General features: G+C 37.1%; 1 protein-coding gene across 1 annotated transcript; it reads left to right on the forward strand.

Moving 5' to 3' along the window:
* Positions 1-160: 160 nt before the first annotated feature.
* LOC126382300 (homeobox protein B-H1-like) lies at positions 161-27910 on the forward strand. The gene is made up of 4 exons (XM_050032119.1): positions 161-322; positions 16020-16248; positions 26497-26718; positions 27454-27910. The coding sequence occupies exons 1-4, from the start codon at positions 184-186 to the stop codon at positions 27698-27700; spliced, it is 837 nt and encodes a 278-aa protein (XP_049888076.1). The 5' UTR covers positions 161-183; the 3' UTR covers positions 27701-27910.

Here is a 27910-nt window from a genome sequence, read left to right on the forward strand (position 1 = left end):
ACGGTCCCGTAGGGTCGCTTAGTGTGTGTGAGGTGCGGGGGCGGCGCGCTGGGGGCGAGCGGGGCAGTGCGTGGTGCGGGGGCGGCGGCGGCTGGAGGCGGCTGGCCGGCGGGGGGCGGCTGGCGCGGCGCGGCGCTGGATGCGGCGGGGGCGGCGGGCGGCGGCGCGGCCGGCGCGCTGGCGATGACGGTGCAGCGCGACGAGCGCGAGCCGCGCGCGCCGCGGACCAGGTTCATGATCACCGACATCCTCGACGCAGCGCCCAGGGATCTCAGCGCGCACCGGGACTCCGACTCCGACAGGTCGGCCACAGACTCACCAGGTCAGTACGCTATCAGTCGGTGCCTGTGATATGCCGTTTCCGAGAATGTTCCCAAAGTGCAAATGTTCCTGTTGTAAAAGCTCTTTATAGTAAGGACACTGGCTGCTTATTTTTTTTACATCTTTTTCTTTCTTGTACTGTGATCCTATCTGCGTGAAGGCTAGGTAATAAAGTTCTTATTACTTACATAAATTTTGTGTCTTTTTACTGCCGCAAATTTTCCCAAAATGGGGGAACATTTCCGGGAACGGGAGGTCACTGGTCGGTGCAATCACAGAAGGTACATTGTGGCTATAATGCCCTTACATCCTTCTTCGTTTATCCTCATCATCATTTTTCAAACGCAATAGTTTTAACAACAGTGTTGATAATCTAGTGACTAAGTTATTAAACTATAAGTTGAGATCAACGGCAATAACTCAAGTAACCTAGTCAACCTGGTGTATTTACAAAAAACAAGGCATCGAGGTCTATCTGCTCACGATTCTATATAATTCGTCTATCATAAATATAAACATTGAAAAGCTTTACTTTGCAGACCAAAGCAGTACTAAGTTCAATAGAATTTATCCCTAATCTCAACGTGAAATAAGCGGATGTCCTACATAGTACCTACCTAATTTTTAACTTGCCAAGTTTACGTGGTGATAGACATGTTATTTAACGGATTTTTACGTATGTTATATCTAAGTTTGATGAATGTGAAGGAAGCCAAAGAAGTACGCCACGATCGAAGAAATTCCATAGTCTCTGCTTACCCTGGTGGGAAATAGACGTGAGTTTATATAAGTATCTAAGTTTCACGCAGGTATAGGTACTTCTCATACCTGACCTATTTTATAATTTATTCATATCTCCATTTGTCCGAAAAAGGAAGATGATTCCGAGCTTCGGAGGACACGTTAAGCCGTTGACCTCCTCCACCAACCTATAGTGTAACCCCGTGGTGGAATTTGTTCCATACCCCCTCCGGTTGATTGAGGGAAGTCCTGCGCCCAGCAGTGGGACGTATATAGGCTGTTTATGTTTTACGTTATATATCTCCATTTGAGACACGACCTGTGTATAAATGTCATAGTACTAGCATTAGTAGTAGATTACAATGTAATACAAAGTTATTCAAACAGTTAGATCTTAGTAAACTGTTTGAGACAAGCTGCATTAATAACTTTGTCTGCAAGTATTGACAGGGCGCTGAGGTTTTTACATAGGTTAATAAAGGTTATTTCAACGCCTTATAATCAAAGAAAATCTGGTCTTATAGATATACCTACTTATTTACAAAGATAAATTTGCTACAATAGTGTAGGTATATGAAAAATAAATTACGTTTTATTAATTTATTACCTACATTTCAAATTTAGCTTACGGTTCCGATAGTTTCATGTAATTAGATAAGAAAAAATCTTCTTAAAAGGTGAATAAGCAATATCAAAAAGTTATATGGACTTTATTACATTTATTTATTGTATTGATATTTAAAGGAAGACATGCTACAATTTTCCCGTAGCCAAAAAATCGTAGCGCCTAAGAAAAGACTTCAACGCGGTTACCTAATCTATGAAAAAATCCAAATCTTATAATAAGTTTAGCGTTTTTAAACATATAAAACAAGGTAGGTAGTTAGTTAAAATTTAAATATTTTGTTAATTAAATGTAAACGTTAAATATATCTGAAAAATATTTTTATTAATCATGTATCACAACATAATTACACACTATTGAATTTAATTTTTCATAATGTAACTACTTACATATATTATGATCAATTCCAATGTGTAAAGAACAAACTTAGAAAATACTGCAAAAGTATAAAAAAAATAAAAGTACTAAAACATTTAATAAACTTTATTAAAAAATATTTTCATGTACTAATATGGACTAAATGGTTCACTGACAAAGTATCAATATATATTATATAGAAGATTACCATAATAGGCTTAAATCCGATCATAATTAGTATCTCACCGAGTAACAGTGTCTGGCGTCCGTGGCACAGTAATTAACCACATAAAAATAACTGTAGTTAGTTAAGTATATCCTTGGTACATCATGTATTTATGCAACACTTCAGGACCCCGATACCGACCCCGCCGGCGTGGTCGACGATTTCCCTCAATCAGCGCTTATCGCGTAGGGTTAAACGTTGTACCGGGTGTAAGTACTTAGTTAATGCCATCTGCGGCAAATCTACAATAAGTCACGTTAAAAAAATGTGTTTATGCAAAGTTATTTCCAAAAAAAAATTGGCTTATCTATTTATTATGTCATCTGAAAATCTATATTATATAAAATCAAAATATGAAGCGGTCTGTTATTCGAGCCGTGGGTTCAGGGCACAAGATGTATGAGATTTGGGAGGCGTCCGCGCGGCACAAATTTTGTGTGACTCCAACGCAAAGTAGGGTCGGACAGGATTACCATTGTCACATCATTTTAAGGTCCGGTGCGTTATGTTCCAAGCTGAGTGACTGAGCTTTGATGGTCTTGCCAAAATTATTCGCGAGATAATTTTACAGTCAACTCGGTCAGTTTTTAAACCTTAAGTCGTTGGTCCCGATTACTACTTGCTGATGTAAGTAAGTAGTCGTTACAAGAGCCATGTCAGGGGCCTTTGGCGGCTCAATAGTACCATTGACACCAGGGTTGATGAGATTGGTACTCCATCTCACAACCCACACGATAGAAGAAGATGTTAAGAAAGTTACATAAAATAGTTTTTTTATCTATGATAAAAGTATATTTTTTCGATGTAGATTTTGATTTGGTTTAAAAATTGTTTATGAAAATCTTATGAATATGTATTATATGTTTGGTGCTTTTTATTAACACATTCGCAATATTTATCTGATAAGAATATACAAACAGACTTATTAACTTTTCTACACTTTTTAGAATCGATTATCTACCGACGTAGGTATTTTTCTCACAAATTGTAACGTTTAGACACCGCGGACGATCTCCGTCGGCACATTTTAAGCTGGGGCCTGTTTTATAAAACTTACAATTGTAAATTACAACGACAATTTGATGTTCATTACGTAGTTAATATGAAACTGCAAAATATTCGTGATCACACACTCCGCAATGTACATCAAATTGTCATTGTAATTTACAATTGTAAGTTTTATTAAACAGGCCCCTGGTTTCATGAGCACACAAAAACTCTTTATTGCACAAAAACCCAAAAATATGTATTTAACATCCCAATCATCTAGTATTTTTAAGTAAGTTACAATCAGTTGTTACAATGTACTTCTATCTATTCGATAGAGTTTCTACTGCCTTCGTTCCCTTTTGTTCTTCACCGTGACACTGATTACGGATTACTTACGAATTCAATTATATTTAAGCCGTGTGTAACAGCGGCTTCATTATAATTTCTCATTAGAGTGTAATATCTCCGAATTATTCACCAAGCTCGGCTAATTAGTGTATCTTAGACAAACGCGTTATCAACATTGAATCAACAACACACATAATTTACCCGCTCTAAGGGTTCCGAGTGAATTATGCACGTGGTTATATTAACTATACCATTTTTATGTTTTTGGTAATTAATACCTTTTGAAATGTAAAACGATTTCTTTTGTACCGGTCCTTTGGCTTGTAGTAATACGTTTTTAAACCTTTATTTTTAAAGCTGTGTCTTGCTGTAGAATGTAATGAATTATAATAGTAGGTAACAGATAATATAATTGTAATATTCAATAAACATTTGAAGAAAAATAATAAGATAATATAGCAAAAAAAAAGATTTCATTGTATATTTTTTTTGTTGTTTCTATTAATTTACATAATTGTCATGTAGTATGCACCGGTAACTACGAGAAACTTATATAAATATAAAACGGTGTAAAGAGACAGGATGTAAGTTATTACCATTCGCATAAAACTAATGCCGTGTCTTCTCGTGACAAACATAAAAACAAACACTCAAACGCTGCATGCAATAAATTGTGTCCCAAGATTAGTTTGAAATTAACTTTGGAAATAAATGACCATTTAGATATCTGAGAACTAAATAATGTTTGAGTTTCGATCGCATTACCCGGCGACGATTTAATAGACAAGCCGATAAGCTCGAGGTGTTAAATAAATTAAATAATAAAATGCATAATGGCCGCGATAAATACAACCCGTTCTCAACACGGCCTCAGATAAGTAAGCTCTTATAAAACGGTCCAAATTAATCCTGGCTGAAAGGACCCTCGACTCTACATCAGGGGAAAAGAAAAAAACTGACGTCATAATCAGCTTTTTGTCAAATGTCAAGCTAAGTTCGCTTTTTAAATTTTTAAATAGCTCACCGAAATCCACAGCCGTAGCTGCTAGTTGGTACATTCGAATACACAATTAAAACAGTTACACATATAACCATTACGAATCTTTAAGCAAGAAGCAGGTTTTACGAGTCATTGTCAAGACAATATAACCGGCATAATTGTTTATGAAGATGGATTTCGACAACTTTGTATAACACTGGTCAGTTATCTCTGCGATTATAGTGCAAAAATACCCTATGCTTATTATATATCTTGGCCATATACGTTATCTCACGAATTTACCTTCCAATTACTGTCTTTACATCCGCTGGCGGCAATTAAACGTCTCAAGCAACTGTAAATACAAAACTTCTCGCGTCGTAATTTGAAAAACCCACTTGTATCTACCGAGAATGTGAAAAAATACAACGTTTATAGCAATTAGTGCTCATACAAGCCCGGCTGACAATTTAACTAAGTAATTAATCTCGGCATAATGATGGGGTGCCCGGTCACACTGTCTGATTCGTTACGTACAAAAAAACGTTGCAAAAGGATTTATAGCGTTGCCTTTCCACGAAATTACAAGGGGTATTTTCTTCGGTTTTATAATCACATGACACCTATTTAATTTTTGTTGTACAACCAACACGGACAGTCGATGTAAAAGTGGTTTATCTGAAGGAATATTATTATCATATCAATAAGTGAAGTAGTTTGTCGTCGTCTGTACCGCAAGTACCGGGTGCCACCGTCTTGTTACTTGAAACGTCAAACGCAACCTCAAATGCGCGCCAATGCCTCGCTAAGCTGCTTAGCATACCTCTTGCCACAACCCCTCCACACGACTTTAAACTCACGTCAACAAAGTTCAGATTACAGTGTAACTGATTCGTGACTTTTGGCATCGCGATAAGGGCAAGAAGGTGACGATTCTTTCAACGTACTCGATAACATCAAATCTTTTTATTGTGACAATAAATAGATTATCATTCATATAAATAGGGCCTGTTTGAGTTTTCATAATGCGACTCCCATTCGCGGCTTTATGTCGTATTTGACAGGCGATGCGAGCTGTGAAATTGAGTTCGATTTAAAATTATAAAGGTTCGTCTCAAGACTGTGATTAAAGTTTTTTTTCCCAAAGGGATTATTTACAGTTTGTTTAGTTGTACTAATGTTGGAACTGTCAAGCGAGTAGCTCGGTAATTTGAATGGGAAACTCAATTTATTAGACGAGGAGCATTTTATTATAGTTAATATTTATTTCTTATTGAATACGAATTTATAATAAATCGTTGTATGCGTTTGAATAGTTTAATTGCGAGTTGTTCGGTAATCATGTGCACGTTCGAAGTAAGTAATTTAGAGTCACTAATAATGTTAAATGTATAGGTTTCGAGCATTGAGTATTTCCGTTGCGCATTAATACGTTACATAAAGTAAATTCATACTGTTTACGTCACATCGAATCGGACGATACATAGCGTGTGAAGGCACCGTGTAATGGCTTCTGAGCGTCCATTTGTAGCCGGGAAAGTATCGCAAAATGCATAATTTTTCATCCGATTTCACATGAACATGCCCAAAAATATTGGTGGCCGACTTCTCTTTGACGTCGTATGTTTATTCGATACATTGGATGTGAGCCACTGTACCGTACGGACGTTTATTTCATGCTTGTGTTCCGACGCTAGTTTTAAAAGTGTAAGCAATACGAATGATAATTGCCTTTATATGCTGTTGCACATGTAAACTGGAGAGATGTGTGATTGGTACAGATTGCCCGATATATTATTTCATCATCATCATCACCAGCCCATTAACGTCCCCACTGCTGGGGCACGGGCCTTCCCTATGGATGGATAGGGAGATCGGGCCTTAAACCACCACGCGGGCCCAGTGCGGATTGGTGGTTATTAACGACTGCTAATGCAGCCGGGACCAACGGCTTAACGTGCCTTCCGAAGCACGGAGGAGCTCGAGATGAAAACTTTTTTTTTGTGGTCACCCATCCTATGACCGGCCTCTGCGAAAGTTGCTTTACTTCAACAATCGCAAACCGAGCGCGTTAACCGCTGCGCCACCGAGCTCCTCAAATATGTTAACAGTAATTAATCACGATTGATTCTTTAGATGATTAGATATCATGTAATTTATAAAATAGGTAAGCATAAATAGCTTTTTTAAACGCAATCTGTTACGTAAAGATCCGATATAATTGCAGCTTTTCTAACTAATTGCTACTGTGGCAAAACAGTCGATTGCTTGATTGTTAGGGTGAGTACACACTGTTTGACGGCACACAAAGCGAGCGAAGATTATAAGGGTGTAGTTGTATCATAGCTAAGCATATCGTAGTCAACATTTTCATGTATTAATTGCGACGTATTTAGTATTTAATAGTTTTTCTTAGTAAGTGTACAATAGGTAAGGTAGGTTAAGAATTTTCTCACTTAGGAAATAATAAAAGATAACTAATTGAATTAATACTTACAACCGTATCTATAACGTGTCGGATATCGAATGATTTCGAGTTATTGTTCAACAGTGTTGTTATTGTTAGTTCCTGTACCTTCACATTCGTTCAACATGTCTGTATCTAATAAGAACTAATTCGCTATGGGGTTAATTTAGCAATTGTAATCATTAATTGGAACAGGAAATTATTGTTTACGGTTCCGTAGTGTTACTTTTTCTACCTGTTAATGGCCACTGGCTTTTTAGTAAGTACAGTCATGAGCAATATAATGTACTCACTTTAAGACTCTGTCGCACTAACACATTTGACATTTAGTGAGACTTACAGTTCAATTTGTCAAAAAAGTTAATGTGACATGGTACCAAAGTGTACAAATATTAATGCTCGTGACCGTACTTAGTTTGTTCATGCTCTTATTATTTGAGAATTATGTGCCAAGACGTCTGTTATATCCAAAAATAGGGACGAATATAAGATCCAAAGCTCTCAGGGAGCTCAGTGGCGCAGCGGTAAACGCGTTCGGTCTGCGATTGTTAAAGTTAAGCAACTTTCGCAAAGGCCGGTCACAGGATGGGTGACCACAAAAAAAAGTTTTCGTCTCGAGCTCCTCCGTGCCTCGGAAGGCACGTTAAGCCGTTAGTCCTGGCTGCATTAGCAGTCGTTAATAACCATCAATTCGCACTGGGCCCGCGTGATGGTATAAGGCCCGATCTCCCTATCCATCCATAGGGAAGGCCCGTGCCCCAGCAGTGGGGACGTTAATGGGCTGATGATGATGATAAGATCCAAAAATGACTTGGGATTTTACTGAGTGTTAGTAACTCATCAAGTGAGCTATTGAATAGGTCTTTTAACAGACAACAGCATCACATCTGTGTACCCGAAGGGATTAGCAGAGGTGTATAGTATATACACCCACTCTTCGCCTATTGCCATTAACCGGGCACAAAACCTGGAAACCACGTGATATCAATTATGTTCCAAACACGAATTCAAACAAATAAAACATGAACCAATAAAGTCGAATTATGTGGTTTAGAGCGCGAGCCAGATTTCGAATATATGTGACTATATTTGCTCCAGTTCAGTGTACGGTCACGAGTACTAATATGTATACACTTTGAAACCTTCTCACTTTAACTTTTTTTGCCAAATTAAACCGTAAGTCTCATTAAATGTCAAATATGATAGTGCGACAAGGTTCTAAATTGGGTACATGATATTGCTCATGACTGTACAGGTAGGCATAGTTTCTATATTTCCGGCCTATGTTGCTCCTATCCATAATAATAATGCCAACATACATCATGTTTCATCAATATGGTTCATGTTATGTCATATTCGTGACATAACCGTGCTTTAAGTGGAAAATGGCGCAATTTTAAAACGACAATTAAACGGTCAGTAGGCGCAAAGAAAAGCCATTGTTTACATTCCAAGAAACAATTTGTTTTCCATTGAGTAATGAATAAATTATAAGAATTTTTGTTTCGTTTTGTTAAAATAATGACATACTTATGTAGAAATAACATTATATTTAAATATAAATGAATCCTGCTCCGGTTCATTTCTGGTGGCGGTTATATATCGCTATCCAGGGTGAAACCGCGCCAAGTTTAATATGCACCTTGGCGCTAAAAATGACACGGCTTGGCTTTTTTGACATGACTCAAAAATAAAGTAGGTAGTTGGGCATTTCCGTTTTCAAAATCAAACACGTTCTGAATTTCAAACTTGAAATTGGATTGACAATCTCTTAGCATCCAACACTTGACTTTCCGTTACTAAATCCAATATGTGTTTCTCTGGTATACATGAGACTAATAAACTACAGTTTAGCACGCATGCGCGAAGACCGGCGCCATTACTAATCAATTAGACTCCCGCGCAGAAACAAGTGCCGCGCCAATTAGGAGGATTGCTTGACGCTAAGCCATTCGCTTTACATCATACTTTATATTTCCTACCCGTGGATTTGATACTAGACGTGAATACGTTGAATCCGTGAGTTTTCACGATGTTTTTCGGCTGGGGTGGGAATGGAATATACAGAAAAACGTAATATAAGGTGGACTCATACGCGGCTGTACATTATTCATTCATAATAATGTAATTATTATCATTATATCTGTATAGATTTACTATTGTAATATTAATTTTCGTTAAAGTGTGTTTGTCACTTAATTTATTTTCTACGTCCCCACTTATCTATTTATGGATTAAATAAAAAAATAGATTTAAACCCTAACAAATTCATGGAAACTCTTCTTATCTAGGCACTAAAACGATAATCCTACAAGTAGGTATAAACGGCAAATTTGAACAGAGAGATACCTAATGTTACAGGCGCACTACACCTAAACATAAATCATGTACTTAATTACAATAACATCCTTAAAACTACTTCGACTAATTAAAAGAAAATATAAAGTAAGTAGCTAGATTATTATTTTCTAGGTTAATTTGTTATTGTTCTTTTCACTCAACGATTGTCATAAATCGTAGCTATATCTAGAACGAAGGAATTTTCCTGGCGATTTAGGCAGGTCACTCACTAAACTTATAATCACAGTTCAGAGACATGCCGTCAACACTAAATTACATGAGTCCGCATGTCGCTTGTTAACGCACGTCAGCACGTGAGACGATTGCACCAAGATGTTTCTGGCTGGACCGCTACATCGGTTAACTTGCCGTTCATTGCGTATTAACACAAGCCCTAGTTGTAGTTGCGCGATACCAAATAATTAGTTGCCTCATATAATATGCTCTTTCTGACATTTCTCTATAATCTTCTTCTTCTATCGTGTGGGTTGTGAGGTGGATTACTAACCTCAACAACCCTGGTGTCAGGGTTACTATTGAACCATCAAAGGCTCCTGACATGACTCATGTACGGCTTAACGTGCCTTCCGAAGCACGGATCATCTTACTTTCGGACAATCAGGTGATCAGCCTGTAATGTCCTAACCGAACTAGGGATCACAAGTTATTTTTTGTGATATTTTCTTACCAGGATTCGAACCGGGACCTCTGGATCGTGAGCCCAACGCTCAACCACTGGACCACGGAGGCCGTAATAAGAACTCTGTGCGTCTATAATAAGAACTCTGTGCTTATAATGCTTCGACTAGATACACGACTTTATATAAGGGCCCAGGTGGGCACCCTCTGGCCTGTTGTCTTAAATTTTGTACCGGGTGAGAGCCCTCAGCGCTCCTCATTTGTCCGGCCAAGTAGTTAATGCCATCTGCGGCAAATCCACAATAAATCACGTCAAAAAAAAGGTGAGTGTAGGGTTGCCATACAGAAAATTGAGAATTCCTGACATGTACCAAGTCTGGCCGCAATCCACAATAAGAATCCTGCCGTATCTAGGCATAGGGCAGCATAACGTGCCCGCGCATCTCGCGTTTTCAGTGAGCGAGCAGCCTTACGTTGTCAACACTGTAATAGAGCTGCGTTTTAATTGCGCTTTAGTCAAAGATTGAAAGATGTTAGACATGCATGACATTACCTCCTGACATCAGCCTCTAAAACAGTGATTTCGTAATTATTTTAATTTATTTACTCTATTGTAACTTACAAAGTAAGTAAGTACTTTTAAACAGTTAAAAGAGTAATAAAAATGTTAGATAAGTAAAATAACCGACACTGAGAATGCAGTTATATTAACATTTTAGAGATTATATAGTTGGCTCAATTATTTTATTAAATCTTATTTTTCAATTTTGTGATAGAGCTTCACATTTTTACTGAAAAGAATATTTCTGATTTATTTGCCATCTGTTATATTAGGCAATAATGTAGAACATAGCTGGCGAGGAATGATTATACTATACACCTCTGGCTACCCTGATGGTACGTGTTATAACAACAAAAATTGTAAACTGAAGTATCAAGAACAGTTAAAAGTGAAATTCCTTAACCGTTTCTAACATGCTAGAACAACCGCTTAAGGTCATTACGAGCACAAATCACCGTCGTTTATCACCTTGCTATTGATTGATTGATCATATAATAATATGTTCAGCTATCTCTCTCTAACACATGAAGCTATTTATCTCCACCAAACGTCATACAAGGCCAATCTGATCGCCATTACATATGCAATTAGATCACCCGCCCACTGATATGTATTATTAGTTAATTAAAATTTAGTCGGAATATGTAGTAATTACTTTCAGAATAGGAGTGAATAATTGATATAATAAGTTATAAAGAAAGGTAGACGTCATAGAGCAACACGGACCTCCGCGCTCTTTGGTAGACATGTTCCCTAAAATATTAGGTTCAACCTGAAACTTTTTTCTCCTCATTGACTTTTGCGAATGCAATCTAGTTCAAATTAGTACAGATGCATTTACAATGTAATCAGTTTCTCACAGTCTTATCAAAGAGTTTACTATACTAGTCTACCATGAGGAAGAGCCATTATCTCCTTTATAAAAAACTTGTTACTATTATTTAACAGTTTCAGGTGTCCGTCAGAATCGCCGGTCACTCGTATTTTGTTGGCGTATTTTAAGTTGAAATGGTGCTCAATAATTTCTGCCCACTTAGTGCCGCCTAGTGCCGATCACTAGACAATTGTTTCCAACGTAGTTTAGCAATAAAATAACATTTAAAGGTGACCGGCGGGCCTGACGTCAGGACGACCGGTCACTCGGTGTGTTTATGGGTAAGTATAAAGGCCAAGATACGATAATATTAATGAGTAAATAATTGCTTCCCATTTAGTGCCCACAAACGTAACACGGACAGCCTAAAAGTGTTGAGGAAAAAAAAGATATCGCCAAATATTAGTTCTCTGTTTTTATGTAAGACAGTACAAGGAGATTCAAACTTTCTGCCTGACAGTCGGTACAGTATGTCAAGCGCCTTATATTACAAAGAGACAAGAAACACATCGAGGCCGCAAATATACAATTTCAATTAAAAACACATTAGCGACTGCGCTCCTACGCATACTATTATACCTTATTTGCACTGCACAAGGGTCAATTCAATACTGAGATCACTTCACGTACAAAAACTAAATACAATCACCGCTAATGTAAATGTTTGTTCCTTATAACATAAAACGTATTATTAAACAAGAATTTTATTACTGTTCATTGTCTGCTGCATCGGTGTCTGCAGCGTTTAATTTGCAATCCATTGTTTTTTTAATAATGGGAAAATATTTAAAATGACGTGTATCTGGTGGTGTAAATGTTTCACATGCGAATCGGAGCTTGTAATCTGGGATTGTCGACTGAAGTGATTGAAAAGGAAAATAATTCTTGATGCGCTGTAATAAGGGTTCACGTTGATTTATCTCTAGCTGCCAACACAAGCCTAGTTGAGGCTGCCGATAAAATACTTATACTTTATTACACCAAAATAAAAGGAAATATTTACAAAACACTCTACACGACGACACAACATAACACAGGATACAATCATCAAAATAAGATATTAAGTATGCTATGATAACGTTTGTACTAACGTTTCCTCTCAAAAAGTATTTTGTTTAAAAATCCATGTCCATAGCACACCCTACCTGATTACTTGATATGGATAACCTTATTCGCGAGAATCTAACGACTCTATATAATATGTTAAGTAATTGGATAAGGTCTTCTATCCTTTTTTATTTGCAATACTCACAGCAATTAATGACAGCATTAAAACAAATAGTCTATCATAAATAAAATTGTTTGAGGAAGAGGAAATATGAAATGAAAAGATAGTGACTTAGCATTTAATAGGTATTTACTTAGTTTGTGTCGTTGCAGATCATGAGATAACTATATCATTAAGGATAAAATAAAACAAGCTTACCTACAAGGGTATTACGTTTCTTTTTCTTTAATTATAATACAATTAATGTACAGTTTTATGTCCTACTACAAAAAATCAAGAGTGATAGGCCGTTACCAAAGTAACGGTATTTGATACAATTTTATAAAAGACAATTAATATTTACAAGCTAAAATTAAAGTAAAATGTTCATTTTTGATAAGGACACAAAAAATATTAATACAATAAAAACCCCACAATACCTCCCTCGATTTGTCTATGGGAGTGGAGATTTTTTTTTTTAATGCGATAATATAATCCTTGGAAGTTTTACATTATTATTTTAACAACTACTCTTTATAAGCAGTTGATCAACTGCCGAATATTTAAAAATCTGAACACCAATTAGCCCGACTGCAACCCTCCACTTACTTATTTCTTCCGGACAAATATTCCTCGAAGTGAGCAGTTTCCACAAACGTTTCGAAAACAAAGTTGGCCGCAACTTTGTAGGTGCATTATTGTGCGCTAATGATAATAATTTTCACGGTCGACTGCAGGCGGCAGTTGGACCTTATTATAATAAATTAACGGTGGACCCTAATGGGCTTGGGGTCATAATTACACCGAATATTACAACTGCTAAAGGGCCGAGGAAAAAAATCACCAGCCTCCTACTGCGACCGACTTGTTGGAGTCATGCTTGCTTTACCTTTATCGATGTATTTGTGTAAAAGGGGCAAAATGAAACAATAAAAATGTAAATGTTAGAGCTACTGAACCTACTCCTGAGAAATATTTACTTAATGAATAAACTGACATTTGGAAACGAGCTGTTTACGTCGTATCGTATTACAGAATAAAAACTGTTTGAGTACTTACTTACAAGAAAATAAAATGGTTAGAATATCAGAGAGGAGCTTATGGCCTATTTGTGTTTGTGCATTAAAAACTATTTATAAGCTTTAACGGCGCGGTCAGATAGTGGATGGGTAACCGACCGTTTAGTAATATCCATTTCAAGTTCTTTCAACTGCAACTATAGTTTCTGCTTAATGGGAAGTTCTTAGTCTTTATATCCAACCACAATGAAATATTTATCAAACAAAGTAACACCGCTGGTTTTTAAAGGTGTCTCATAAAATTATTAATGACCTATATAGCTTATCGCATTTTTTATTATTAACTCACAAGCGGTAAGGGTTATCTGGGTGAGATTATTTCAAGCGATAAAAACACCTTTGTAATATACTTATTTAGCGTTAAAACTTAAATATTAAGTTCGTGTAAATATTTTAAATTAAGTACTTGATAATTTTGTTCTGTTTCATGTTCTACAATATAAATAATCCAGTCCGTTCACAAATGTAAACAACTAATCGTTTCGGACAAACTACCAACCAATTTATCGCCCAGTCCAATCAAACAATCTGATAAAAAAGCAAAAAGATTAGTGCATTTTATTGACACTTTATACGATAAAAAACCTAAAATAAAAATATGCACTTAAGCCCTCAGTTTATCCAAAGGCGATGGGACACGGGTGGCAAACCACAACGTACAGTCGACTGCACAGATTCCTCACGCATTATGCTCGTAATCCCACCAGTGGCCGTTCACCCTTCACCACTTATTGGTAAGATGCCTGATAGTGCTTCGACGATTATAATACGTATAATGATCCTGTACTCGCCGATGAATGATCGGTTTAATACATCTGGATACATTTTGAAATTGGAACCTGATGTAGGCATAAAAGCAAACATGCAATAAATTAGGTTGGTGAGGTTAGTTGGGGACAGAGGTTTTGTACTACAAAAGTGTACTTATCCATATCATTTTAATACGTTTACTGGATGACTTACTTTGTTAATGTTGGTAATGGCACTTAGGTAAGTAAGTACCTACATTAAAAATATGCCTCTATGCTAATTTATAATACGGAATAAACAGAGTTCAATTTTATTACTTCGTGTGCCTATTTTTAAAATGTAAATCGAATGTAATTTACTAAAACATTGTATTTTTAGCGTTTGTGAAATCGCCACATATTTGTATTGGCATTTCCAAATACATTATATAAATAAGGAACGGAACCAACCTGAGAATGTATGACATATCGGAAAAATATTGAATGTATTTAATTTGTTCCATTAATCATTAATGTTCTTTTCACACTACACGTGTATTCGACTTATGGATGCGTTACGTACCCTTACCTAACAGTTACATAAAATTGCGCGTAAGTCTGCATTAGAAAGTTGAAATGGAAACATTTTAAAACTAGATTTATTTTATATTAATGTGTATTTTCCTACTTTTGACTATCAACTAAGATATCGTTTCTCGCATGGCGCGATGCTCAAACAGCTTTCAATGTAGAATGATGTTTATCATCCTTATTATTAACCCTGACAAGTAAGGAACTGAGAAACAAAGAAAAAAATGCTAATAATACATTTAAAAATCGAATATTCTATTATTTAAACCAAGCCTCAAAGTATTTGCCCCAAACAAAGGCGCGTATTAGTAAAAACCTATAATAACCACAGCTTTAGTTGTGAGGAGGCAGTGAGGTTGTGAGGCAAGTGGTCGAAGGAAGTGGCGGGCCGACCGCAGAAGCCCCACGAGCCTCGGCTTCGCAGTTCGAGGACACGACGTTCGGCCAACCTCAGGATAAATGGCTATATATACTACCATATTCGTATAAACAGTTGTAGTAATTGAATGAAGATATTTCGAACAAGTTTTTTTTTGTATTTTGTTAGGAAAATATGAAAGATGTTTTCGGATCAATGAGACAGTTTTCTGAATGAAAAAATACCCCATTTTAATTTTCGAAATCCGATAGTAACTTTAGGTCTTCTTCCATTTCATTTCCTTTCACTATTTTATTGGTTGTTTTTTTGTAAAATCTGTTTCTTAAATTGGCTGCGAGACATACGGTAGATATATTTTTAAATATTATGAACATAAAGTAGACGTACTAAGTATCATAATTTAATGTTATATTAGCAAGAATATTTTAACTTATATTCATTATAATACCCGTCGTTATCCCTCGAAGTTTATACATTGTCATATTAAAACATAAGTTTGTTCATGTAAGTATGTCAATATATTATAAACTTAATCCAAAACTAATAGTAACTTTCTCTTCCTCCAGGAGTAAAAGATGATTCAGACGACGTATCAAGCAAGAGTTGCGGGGGAGACGCGTCAGGGCTGGCGAAGAAACAACGAAAGGCGCGGACGGCCTTTACCGACCACCAGCTGCAAACACTGGAGAAATCCTTCGAGAGACAGAAGTACCTTAGCGTTCAGGACAGGATGGAGCTAGCAGCCAAACTTGGCCTCACGGACACGCAAGTCAAGACCTGGTACCAGAACCGACGGTGAGTTGAAGCTGTTTGTTTTTTAATAGGAATGAGAGAAGTAATCCTAGAAGAAGAAGAAGAATTGATAGAAATCGAAATTTATTTGATAGCTAGCCTCTACAATGATTTACAAATTGGGACCCAAGATGTCACTTAGAAATAAATTTAAAGAAATTAATATTTTAACTTTGGCATCACAATATATCTTTGAAAATTTAATATATGTAAAAAACATATAGGATTATTTGCATAAGATTACTAAATCTTTTAAGGGGCAATGTATACGTTTTTACAATAAGATTCCCATTGACATTCAGAATTTGCCTTTCGACTGCTTTAAGACAGTAGTTAAACAAAAACTTTACAAAAAAGGTTATTATAAAGTTAGTGATTATTTAGAAGATATGAATGCATGGAATTAACTGTCTGAAAACAGATATTAGGCAGCTAAATTACTCAATTGTATATCAATATTTTATGTTTATTTTTTTTAAATAGCGTCTAGGGCCCTGTGCCGAGGTTTTTCTTGCAGCTTCTTTTCCCCGGCTATACAGGTTGTGAGAAGCTGCAGTAGTTTTAGGCGGATGAGACGTTCGTTATGTAAAAATTGACGATTTTTAAGTGTAACTATGTTACCTACTGAATAAAGATATTTTTGAATTTGAATTTGTTGGTTCATATTAGGTACAGTGGTAGGAACCCAACAGTAATGAAACAACATTTTTTAAATTTTATTTACCCACCTACATGATTACTTATTAATTTGAAATGTAGGTCCCATCTCTCCAGTTTTTTGCTCAATTCATGCCGAGACTACTTTAATTTTTGTAAGAGATACACAATAGAAGTTACAGTACTTAACTCTGAACTATTCTAAGCTTTTTGCAAAGCTATCGACAGCTTAAAGTCAATGAACTCTGAGTTTTTTTTTTGCGTGGTATAGAAACGTAATCAATTTTAAATTTGAACACAAAGAAAAACATCGCAGCCTTTAGATATTAAGTACGTAGAGTTATTCATAATCTCATACAAAAAATATATTAATTTCTTTTATTTCATGTGGAAATCTATTTAAAGTAATCGTAACCTATGATGTGGAGGTATATTATATTTTGTATTGAAGCTAATAGAATACCTACTGCGTGTAGTGGCCGCCCGAACAAAACAATTATCAAACCATTCTGGAGTTGGGTGTAAAATAACGAAGATGAGCGGTTTTATAAATATACTTACGTGAATTATGGAATTAAATGTACAAAAATAATTAAAGTACGTGTTAAGTTAGGTAAAATGGAGATTGCTGCATCGACAAAAGCGTGGCTCTTAAAATAATGATGATGACGTAATAAAGTACTTTGAAGAAGAAAATCATTCTTCGCTATTTTTTAATATTTTTATAAACTTTGCTTGCTCCGTTTCCTTATAAACAAAATATTTAAAAAAATATATTAGTTAACACACATTTAGAAAGATGATAAAACTTGGTACCTACATATAGTTTTAAAATTGACAATAACATAAGCTCACTACGAATATATTGCCAATTGGGGTACTCTCAGGTACATTCATCGCATATGGCATAATATACAAATATCTAAGTGAGTAAAAGCCAGGAGACAGAACTTTGATCACCAAGTGTGTCCTGTAAGTTATTTCTATAAGTAGTAAACACTGTCCGAAGCTTTGCTTTGCCGCGAGATTCCCGCTAGCGCTCATGACTCAGTCTTACGCCTGCGCCCGTGAGAGTCGGCGACTCTCAAAGCGGGTGAACTGCTGACTCAGCGCTAGTACCAACTATACACCATCATACTCGTCCAGTAGGCTTTCCATTTGAACACATCGTAAACGGACTATACTACCTGTTATTGACGACTAGCCACTTGTCTTCAAGTTATGTGTTTCGACGTATAGAGGGAAGTATTACGTAGTTTAGCTTTAGGTAATTTTTAACAAATATATCTGTACCTGTTTTCCTTTGGCGGCTCAATAGTAACCCTGAGATCAATTGAGGTTGGTAATCCACCTCTCATCACACACGAAAGAAGAAGAATCTGTTTTCAATCTTGGAGTGGATGGAGAAGATCACCAATTGATGATGATGATCATAATTGTCACTCAGATGTCACCCTATTATAACAATATTCAATGACTCTACTACTACTGTAGTCCGGTCAAATTAGACCAAACATTACAGTGAAAATACATAAATTACCATCCACCTGATAATCTGGGAAATGGGTGAATATCAAAATGTGTCAAGTTTGGTGGCGACTGTCATATAATTTTTTCGTGAAAAATTGGGGAAATTGGGAGAATTGGGAATTGAAAAATTCCTTTTTCATTTCGGAACCGAAGATCCTTTTGGATCTTTTTCATGTCGGAACCCAATTTTTCACGAAAAAATAATATGAAATTTCGCCACCAAACTTGAAATTTTGAGATTCACCCAAATACTTACCTGATTAAAAATAACATTTAAAAATTCCGGTAATTTATTTATCTCTGAATGTCTAGATTGACCACACTACACCTGTTAAGTATATCTCTGGTTTACGCCACAAAATTGTACTTTTAAATTAACTTGCGCACAATTAGTTTATTTAACCTTTGACTAAGTAATTAGTTTCAGTTAAAATATTTATAGCCATTTATACCTACCCTATTTTTATCTAGTACTAATTCAATAAAAAAAACCTAGACCTGAATTATATCCAGTCAAAAGTGTATTGTATTTACTTACAGTAGAATCCGTTATTGCGTGTAAGGTCATCGAGTTATATTTATTAACTGTATTTAATTCCACATTACGGCTTAATTTAATAGGCATTTATGAAGCTGAATGGTCAGTAGTATCTATAAAATATGGGTAAATAATGGAACAGTTCCGCCGGCGCCTCAACCGGCGGCTGTTTCAAAAACAAACGCTCATAATTAGCCCTGTGCCGCCGCCGCCACAAAAACTGCGGTAGCTAAAAACAAACTACATTAATTTTCTATTGATTTAATAGCCTTTTTAATCAACCGCTACTTTTTCGTGTTTTTTGTCGAATGCAATTGTATGTGGATGAATTTTTAATGATTTGTAAGTTGTTTCAGATTAGAAATTGATGTTCATGATGGTTCAGAATAGGTGTAACGTTGGTTTTTTCAATAGAATTTTTAATATAAGAACATCTAGATCATTATTGGAATATTTTTTTATTTATTTGCACAAAGTAAATTAAAGTTTTTATAAAACGTTATGTTTTAACTTGATGGAAGTAAATTAGTGTGCGTAGTTTACTATTCGAAGATGAATTAGTAATTATTGTGGTTAGCGATGGATACGTTTACTGTCCTATCCGCCGTCGGTTTCTGTACATTCCGTGCATTGCGGGGTAGCACGACTAAAGTCACAATGTATAATTGTGACTGCTATGATTCTGCTCGGTGAGGCTGTCATATTAGATACCACAACCACTTATGCGCATTGCGCCTCTCGGTGTCTCGGTAGCGTGCGCAGGCGCCGCCGCACACGGCGGTGACCGCCCCGTCTGCAGTTTTCAATCGCCATCACTTTTTGCCCCGCTTTTTGTTAGTTTTCTATAATTTCTGTAAACTAATGTTTGGCCTTCGATTTTTCGGTTCGTGAAAGGGTGTGAAATCGAAGTTAATTGAAGATGTAATGGCTTTTGTGTGCGGTCACTTTGTTTTTGTGACATCGCCGGAGGTAGGTAGAGCCTACTAATTTGTTTGACGCCGCTAGTGGGTTCGGAGCACACCTGTCTGTTGTCCCAGATTCAATACTTATCTGTAATATTTGTTATATGACGTATTTGTAATTTTTTGTTACCGAACTAAACCAGTCGGATTCATACCCATCTTTTGGAATGAAACCTCGACCATGTTTAGATTTAAGTACTCCACTATCACTCACTACAAAACATTGAAAAAATTAAGCTTAATATAAACTCTTATAATTAAACCGAAGTAATTTGTCTTAATTACAGACATGCCGTTTGCCTTTTGGGTCATTACAAAATAAAAATGTATACAAAATTTTTATTACATACTTAATTAGTGATTGTTCTTTACAAACAATTTAAATTTGGGCCATTTGCATTTCATTACTCACTATGATGAATAGTTAGGTTGGCTTTCTATATTCAAAAATAGTTCGTGATGAATATATCCAATAGAAACATGAGCTTTATTATAACGGAATTAAAAGCAACATTTTCAGATACACACTTAAAAAGTATTTAAAAGATAACTGTATAAAATTAATTATATTTAAACCGCTCTGCGTACCCCTTCAGGGATACAAGCATCAAGGTGATATGTTATGTGTTGTTGTTCTATTTATTTAAATTGACCGGCATGTTTAAAACTTTGTAACGAATGAGCGTGATAGAATTTAAGCTGACGACTATATGTCAATGGGCTAATCCCCTAAGTACCTCTGTACATCATCACAAGATGAACTGAGTACCCACGCTTCACCTGAGTCTTCTGTTAGATCAACGTGATAGTTGAGCCAAGCCGTCTTTAATAGTTGAGCCAACTGTATTAGTGAAATAAATAAATAATTAAATTTAAAAAAAACTCATTGACGCAAATCTGGTACCTAGGATTGAATGGACGCTCCCCGTTTGAGATCAAGCTGGACCACAGTCGGACAATAATAAATAATTCAATGAAAGTAATATTTTTTTAAGCTTTTGTGCTGTCATATAGGTACCATACAGGGTAGAGCCAGAAAACCCAACTGCTTTAGTGACGAAAATAATAAAATGATTCTGAAAACTCGCATTTTTGCTATTACTTCAAAATTTAAAATTATAGCATGTTAAAACTTCTCAAGCTAATATCTGGTAGAATGACAAAGGGATAGAACGTGTGAACGCGCGGGTGCAAGTCACGCCCGCTGCGGCGCCGACTGCGCCCGCGCCGGCCGCTCATTACCTACAAACCCGCCGCCATCATTTTGTGATAGCCTCTATATGTTTACTTAATTGGTTCGCTGCTTTTGGACGCGTAACGCGGGAGAACATTCGGAAGAGGATGTTAACTACCTACGATGAAAATTTTGATACCTTTTTGAGGCTTACTTATTAGGAATTGCTGATCGCTGGCTTGCGAGCGAGAGAGTTCAATAAACCAGCTATTCTAATATTCAGTAATTCTTACTATTTTTATATTATTACTTACATGTTTTGTCAACTTAGAACATTGGCGGTTGCGGTAGCTTCTGTCATCTCGTATGATTCAACAAGATCGTTAAGTATCTAAATATTACGTTGTAAAAATATTGACTAAGTACTAATGATTTTTTCTTCTGAAAACTTCATTAAGTATATTTCTTATAAAAAGTGCCATCTTCTTTAGGCGGTAATCCTCAAACCTTAACTGAAATGGTTACGTTCGGTCACACCGACGGTAGTGACTCGCGGGTGGTGTCGTGGTAAATAAATATCATTTGTGTAAACGGTTCGATTGTAACAACTCTAGCTACCTAACTGTGCCACCGACCCGCATGACCACACTATGGGGAAATTCGAAATGTAAACTGTAAACGGAAACAGCAAGGTAGTGGATGTACAGACCATAAATAACAAGGTGGACCACTGACCCAATAAAAACATTTTTGATCCACGGAAATGGTTGGAATACTTACATAAACATAAATAGCCTATATATGTCGCCACTGTTGACAGGGGTATGGAGCACACTCTGAAGACATATAGGCTAGTACCCCGGGACCAACGGCTTAACGTGCATTCCGAAGCACGGAATCATTAGATTGGCAATTATTTTCATATTTCGTCCTTAAATTATGAGAAAGAGTAAAGACAAAGAAACCATTCGGCAAGGGAATAAATCGTGAGCAAAATTTCAACCTATCTAAACGATGTACCTGACTACCTATACGTCGTGTAATGCAATGTAGGGTTCTGCCATCAGAACTGATATTATTTTTATCAGCAGATTGAATATTGAAATCGTTATAATAGAACTTACAAGCAGTATTTATAGTTGAAAACTCTCAGCATTCCAAAACATAGCAAGCTACAGAGGCTGCAAAAGATCGCGAGGAGTGGAAATCTGTTATTCGTCCCAAAAAGGATTAGAAGAAGAAGAAGAGAGTACATACAAGTTAATCTATCTAGATTATTACAAGGTGTCCTTAGAATTAATACTACCTTCAATAATACTTATTTTTCATTCTGATATTACCTTCTTTAAAGGCTAACCCTCAAAACCGTAACTGAAATGGTTACGTTAGGTCACAATGGCGGTAGAGATTCGCGAGCGTGTCGTGGTAAAATCGTATCATTTGCGTAAACGATTTGATTGCAACTTCTCTAGCTACCTAGCTGCAGGACTTCGTATGGTCACACTATATGGAACTTTACGTATTATTTTATTAGTTTGAATGTTGAAGTTTTAAAAACACAGATTCTTAGGTACTTTCTTTAAAAAAAAAACAGTGAAAACTCTCCATCGAACTCGAGACAAAAATATACCTTCTTCAAATTATGATCATGCATGTTTCATACCTACCCCTACACAGTATTTAATAGGCACTTACATCATATAAAAAACAAAAATATATCATACATATGAAGATATTTACACAAAAAATTCCTTTATTGATATTCGTTTTTCTTATAACACAGTAATTGGCAGGGTACGATTACAATTTGTAATGTTTATTTAGGAGTTTCACATTACAGTGCTACGAACGAGAAATACGGAAAAAATATTTATTTATTTTCTTTAAAGAACAGCTTTCGGAAATGCTGTGGGGCTATTACAGACATTTGAATTACAACTACATTCTATTGAAGACATTCAATTTCAATGCAGTTATGCCAACCGTACAAACACTGGCTAGCTGGCAGTTTGCATGCAGCCCGTCTGTAATAGCCAAAAGGCTATAATCAATAGGTATCTACTAGTCTTTTTCGTATGTTACCTTTGACAGGTTTCTGAATGTATAGTAAGAAAATTGAAATGCCATACGTGTGAGCACACAACCCTAATGACATAATACGCGGGTTCCGTAGCTACCAAGAACCAGACATAATCGGTTATAGCGAACCCTCCAAATTACACGTCAGAGACACGGGATTCGAACCAAGGACGCACAGGTCGCCAGGCTTATCATTTAACCACTAATAATCATATTGCAAATGCCATTTCAGTTTTGGACGGGTTTTAATAAGCCCACTGGTCCGATTAGGCATTCGGAGTTTATAATTTAGAATTCCAAGTTTAGAAGTGATGCAAGACAAAGAAGGGAGCGGGTTATTTATGACTCAACATAAATCTTACCAACGTTACTTGCCACGAATCGGAATATTTTCAAAGTGCGTACAAAAGTAATATCAATAAAAAGCTACTTTGTCATCAGGATCAACTTTGCAAATATAATCATGCGACATAAAAATATATGTCTGTATCATATTATGTAAACATAATACCCCCTAACAATAAAGGCGCTCGAACTTCAAACAATTCCCATAAGAACACTCGTACGAACATGTTTCTGAAACTTTCTAAGCAGCGTATAAATAACGTTCGAACAAAGCTCAAATTGGGCCGGCGCGGGGGAAGAACGGCGTAAGCGCTGCCGCGCGACGCAAACACTTCGATCGATGAAAGTACTCTTTGTCTGCGGATACACAAGCCGAATTCGCATCACGTCGTCCAAAAACCCAAATCGAGATAAACAACCTCCCCCTCTAGAGGTCGTAAGTGGCATCGTTTTACCGGACGATTTTCGTCTTTAACTTGAACGGTTAAGGCGCGTTTTTGGACGAGCATTCACGAACAACAATTGAATCAGTTCACGCAGCATCAAATCACTAAACCACTGGGCGGAGCGTACTCAGACTCCGCCGGGACCGAGGGACAGAGACGGCGAAACCGGCTCCTATGGTGCACTGCCCGAGTGGAAGCGAGAGGCGCCAATGTCTGTGGAGAGGTCTTGAGATGGCAGTCCAAATTTAAGTGCGCTCTGAGAGCTTTTTGTTCGTACCGGGGCAATAAAAGTAATAGTGTCACCGAGCAGACTGCCTCTCATTCAGCACTTGACAATTAAATAAGTGCTCTGGAATAGCGTTCCTTAAGAACTGTCCGTCATAATAATATGATTAATGCGAGCGCGGGCGCTTTCTATCGATCACTTGTCAGCTACTGATAATTAAGCGGGACTTAAATTATCATAGTATTACCCTTGCCTAAAGCCTTATAAGCGTATCTTTGAATAGATAAACCCAATTACAGATGTGACACCGGAAAATTTATAATTATAAGAAAAAGTAACAGATTATTATTAAGCTATGCTCATGAATGGGAATCGACTTTATTTTCATTAGACAAAAAATCGTTGTTGTAATTACTATTATGAAAATTTGGTCACCCTAAACAATTTTAAAGCGGGTAAAATGCTAAAATTATTAATTTACATCATCTACTCTTTCACACAACACACAAACAACTATTAATAAATGGGAGTACATAAATCATCGGATGAGAGACGCGCAACAAACGAACTCCCTCTAATTTACATTTAATAAAATTAAATGATCCATTTAGAGATATTAATTAATGAGGTAGTCAGTGAAGCGTCTGGTTACGCGGCCCCACACAATGCGGCCACAACACAATAATATTGCAATGCCAGTGATAGCACTCTACAAACAACTGCACCCCTCGAAATAAAAAGCTCACTCATTGACAATAACCACTTCGGAACTAATCGACAATTCGCAGCGAAATTAAATTTTCAACAAGGCAGCCATGTTGGATGCTCGCGTAAAATTAAAATATTAGAGTGCTTATTTTACTTTTTTAAATAGCTTTCCATGGGGTGCCCAAAAAAACTTTTTATTCTGTACTAAATACATATAATTGTAATCGATACATAATATCATGCAATATTAAGTAACTAAGCACTTAAGTAATATACCTACGTAAATATTACTTAAGTGCTTAGTTACTTACTAAAAAAGAGAAGGAGATGCTAATATAAGAATATTCAAGCGGAAAACAGTGTTCGAATGAATTTTAAGAAAAAAACTAATAGGTATAAATACAAACGATGCAGGCAATACTGAGCCCTGAATGACTGTGCACTGTACAGACGTAGTCGTTCAAAAGTAATGATCACATAAAATGTGTTTTACGTCTTAGGTAGATGCTCGTATCTATTAGTTTTCGAAGTAGGAACTTACGCAATAATATTCATGACGAGTAATCAAGTTTTTAATGTGTAAACTATCAGCGAAATCGTTATGTGGAGTGAAAAGATGAACGGTTATCCCGGCAATAACATGGTGTAATTTATACGACTTTACCCTTTCATTGTGAATCAAATAAATCAAATTATAGCACTCGAACACGCTTCGGCGAACACATGAGTGCCCAAGACGTTTTGTCAAATTTATTATTTTATTTATATTTTTTTATTACTCGTTCTATTGCTCCGTCTACATTGTGCTCTCGAGTGGTCTGTGACAAATTTGATGACGATTGGGGTCACAGAGCTGCAGGGTTAGTGATCTATGGGCCCGAGGGTCCGTAAACGACAGTTTACAAAATTTTAGAGTCGATTTAAGGTCGTAATGTGGCATAAATCATGATTGTGTTATTTCTTGTGGGATCCGCGCTGCCGCACATCGGTATCGATTTATTTGAGTACTTAATGGGCTGTGAACGCTTTGTCAAATTCATTTCGAAGTTTGCAAGATTTTTTTAATAAAAAATCATCCTAAGAAATATAGAGGTTTATTTGCAAGACTTTTTAAGCTGGGGTGACTTTTAAAATCGCTCCAAATTGAAACATGCAACAAGACATATCAACAAGACTAACGCAAATATACTCTACTACTCTACCAGTTCTATCCTACTCACAGTAATAATTTATCAATAGACTTTATAGTCCGTGAAACCAAATGTCTATCCATTGAACCTTTTTTTTCCGTCTTCAAGCTTGTACCATTATTTAGACAACAATTACCAAAGAAAATGTCAATAAAAATTATTAACCATAAATCGATAGTGATAAGTCCGTCAATTGTATATATAACTAGAAAAGCTCCTCATACAGTTTTTATGCTGCAAAATGCGTAACATCGTATGTACATGCATAAACTCACGCCTATCTCCCACCCGGGTAAGCAGAGACAATGGAATTCCCTTTGCTGCGATCCTGACCAATTCGATTTGCCCTTCTGATTTGATCCAATCTTCTGATCTTTACTTTTTGTTTGTCGACAGGACGAAATGGAAGCGTCAGACAGCAGTAGGATTGGAACTCCTAGCAGAGGCGGGTAACTACGCGGCGTTCCAGAGGCTGTACGGCGGGTACTGGGCGGGCGTGCCGGCGTACCCCGCGCAGCCTGCGCCCTCCGCCGACCTGTACTACCGGCAAGCAGCCGCCACCGCCGCCGCCGCCGCCTCCGCCACGGCTAACACGCTGCAGAAGCCATTGCCTTATCGGTTAGTATTAAAATAGTCTTCTTCTTCTATCGTGTGGGTTGTGAGGTGGAGTACCAACCTCATTAATCCTGGTGTCAGGGTTACTATTAAGCCGCCAAAGGCCCCTGACATGGCTCATGTAACGACAACTTACTTACATCAGTATGTAGTAACCGGGACCAACGGCTTAACGTGACTTCCGAAGCACGTATCATCTTACTTTCGGACAATCAGGTGATCAGCCTGTAATGTTCTAACCAAAGTAGGGACCACAAAGTAATTTGTGGTGATATGTCCCCACTGGGAATCGAACCGAACCCAGGACCTCCGGATTGTGAGCCCAACGCTCATCCACTGGACCACTGAGGTAGTTAAACCAGTAAAATCATAAGTGAATATTTCTAGAACCGTATTTGATTGAGTACCGCTGGTTTATTGAGTATGTAGTAACTCGAAGTACTCGGCCATAATTCGTTTAGCAAAGTATCTATAAATATCTACATTCAACTACTACGCTCGCATGTAGGCACTAGGCTCTATCTCACTATGACATTATGGTAGCTCCACTGTCGCACCAAAAATGTATGCATTTGTATGAAAGCTACCTCATCTGGTGTATTGTTAGTTGGGCAACCAGCAGTCATAGATAAAATAAATGAAATAATATGATCCTTAGAGCATGTTGTACACAAGCTTTTAGGTAATCTGTGCGCTAGTTATCAAAGTTTCTGTATTTATATCAGATTTTTACAATAGGTTATATCCCGGCGCGCCGTTGGGCGGCGTTCCTCCACTGGGGCTGGGTCTGCCAGGGCCGTCTGCGCACCTTGGTTCACTGGGTGCGCCGGCGCTGGGCGCGCTGGGCTACTACGCGCAGGCGCGGCGCTCTCCCTCGCCCGACGTAGACCCAGGCAGCCCCGCGCCGCCGCCCCGCTCCCCGCGCGAGCCATCCCTCGAGCGCCGCTCAGAAGATGACGAAGATGATGAACCCATACACGTTTAAATCCAGTGGACGTACTCAGTGATTAAACGCGAGGAACAAGGTCGCGGATTTGTGGAATATAATGTGACGATGAAAAACGAATAAAAACTTTACGTAACTTCGTTTCCGGTACAAAATCATGAACTACACAAATGGACGAAAATATTACACGTAATTCAATTAAAACGTGCAAGACTCAGTGCGTGAAATAAACTGTGCTTAAAAATCACT

Source organism: Pectinophora gossypiella, chromosome 3 (genome assembly GCF_024362695.1).
Source record: "Pectinophora gossypiella chromosome 3, ilPecGoss1.1, whole genome shotgun sequence".
Classification (NCBI taxonomy): domain Eukaryota; kingdom Metazoa; phylum Arthropoda; class Insecta; order Lepidoptera; family Gelechiidae; genus Pectinophora; species Pectinophora gossypiella.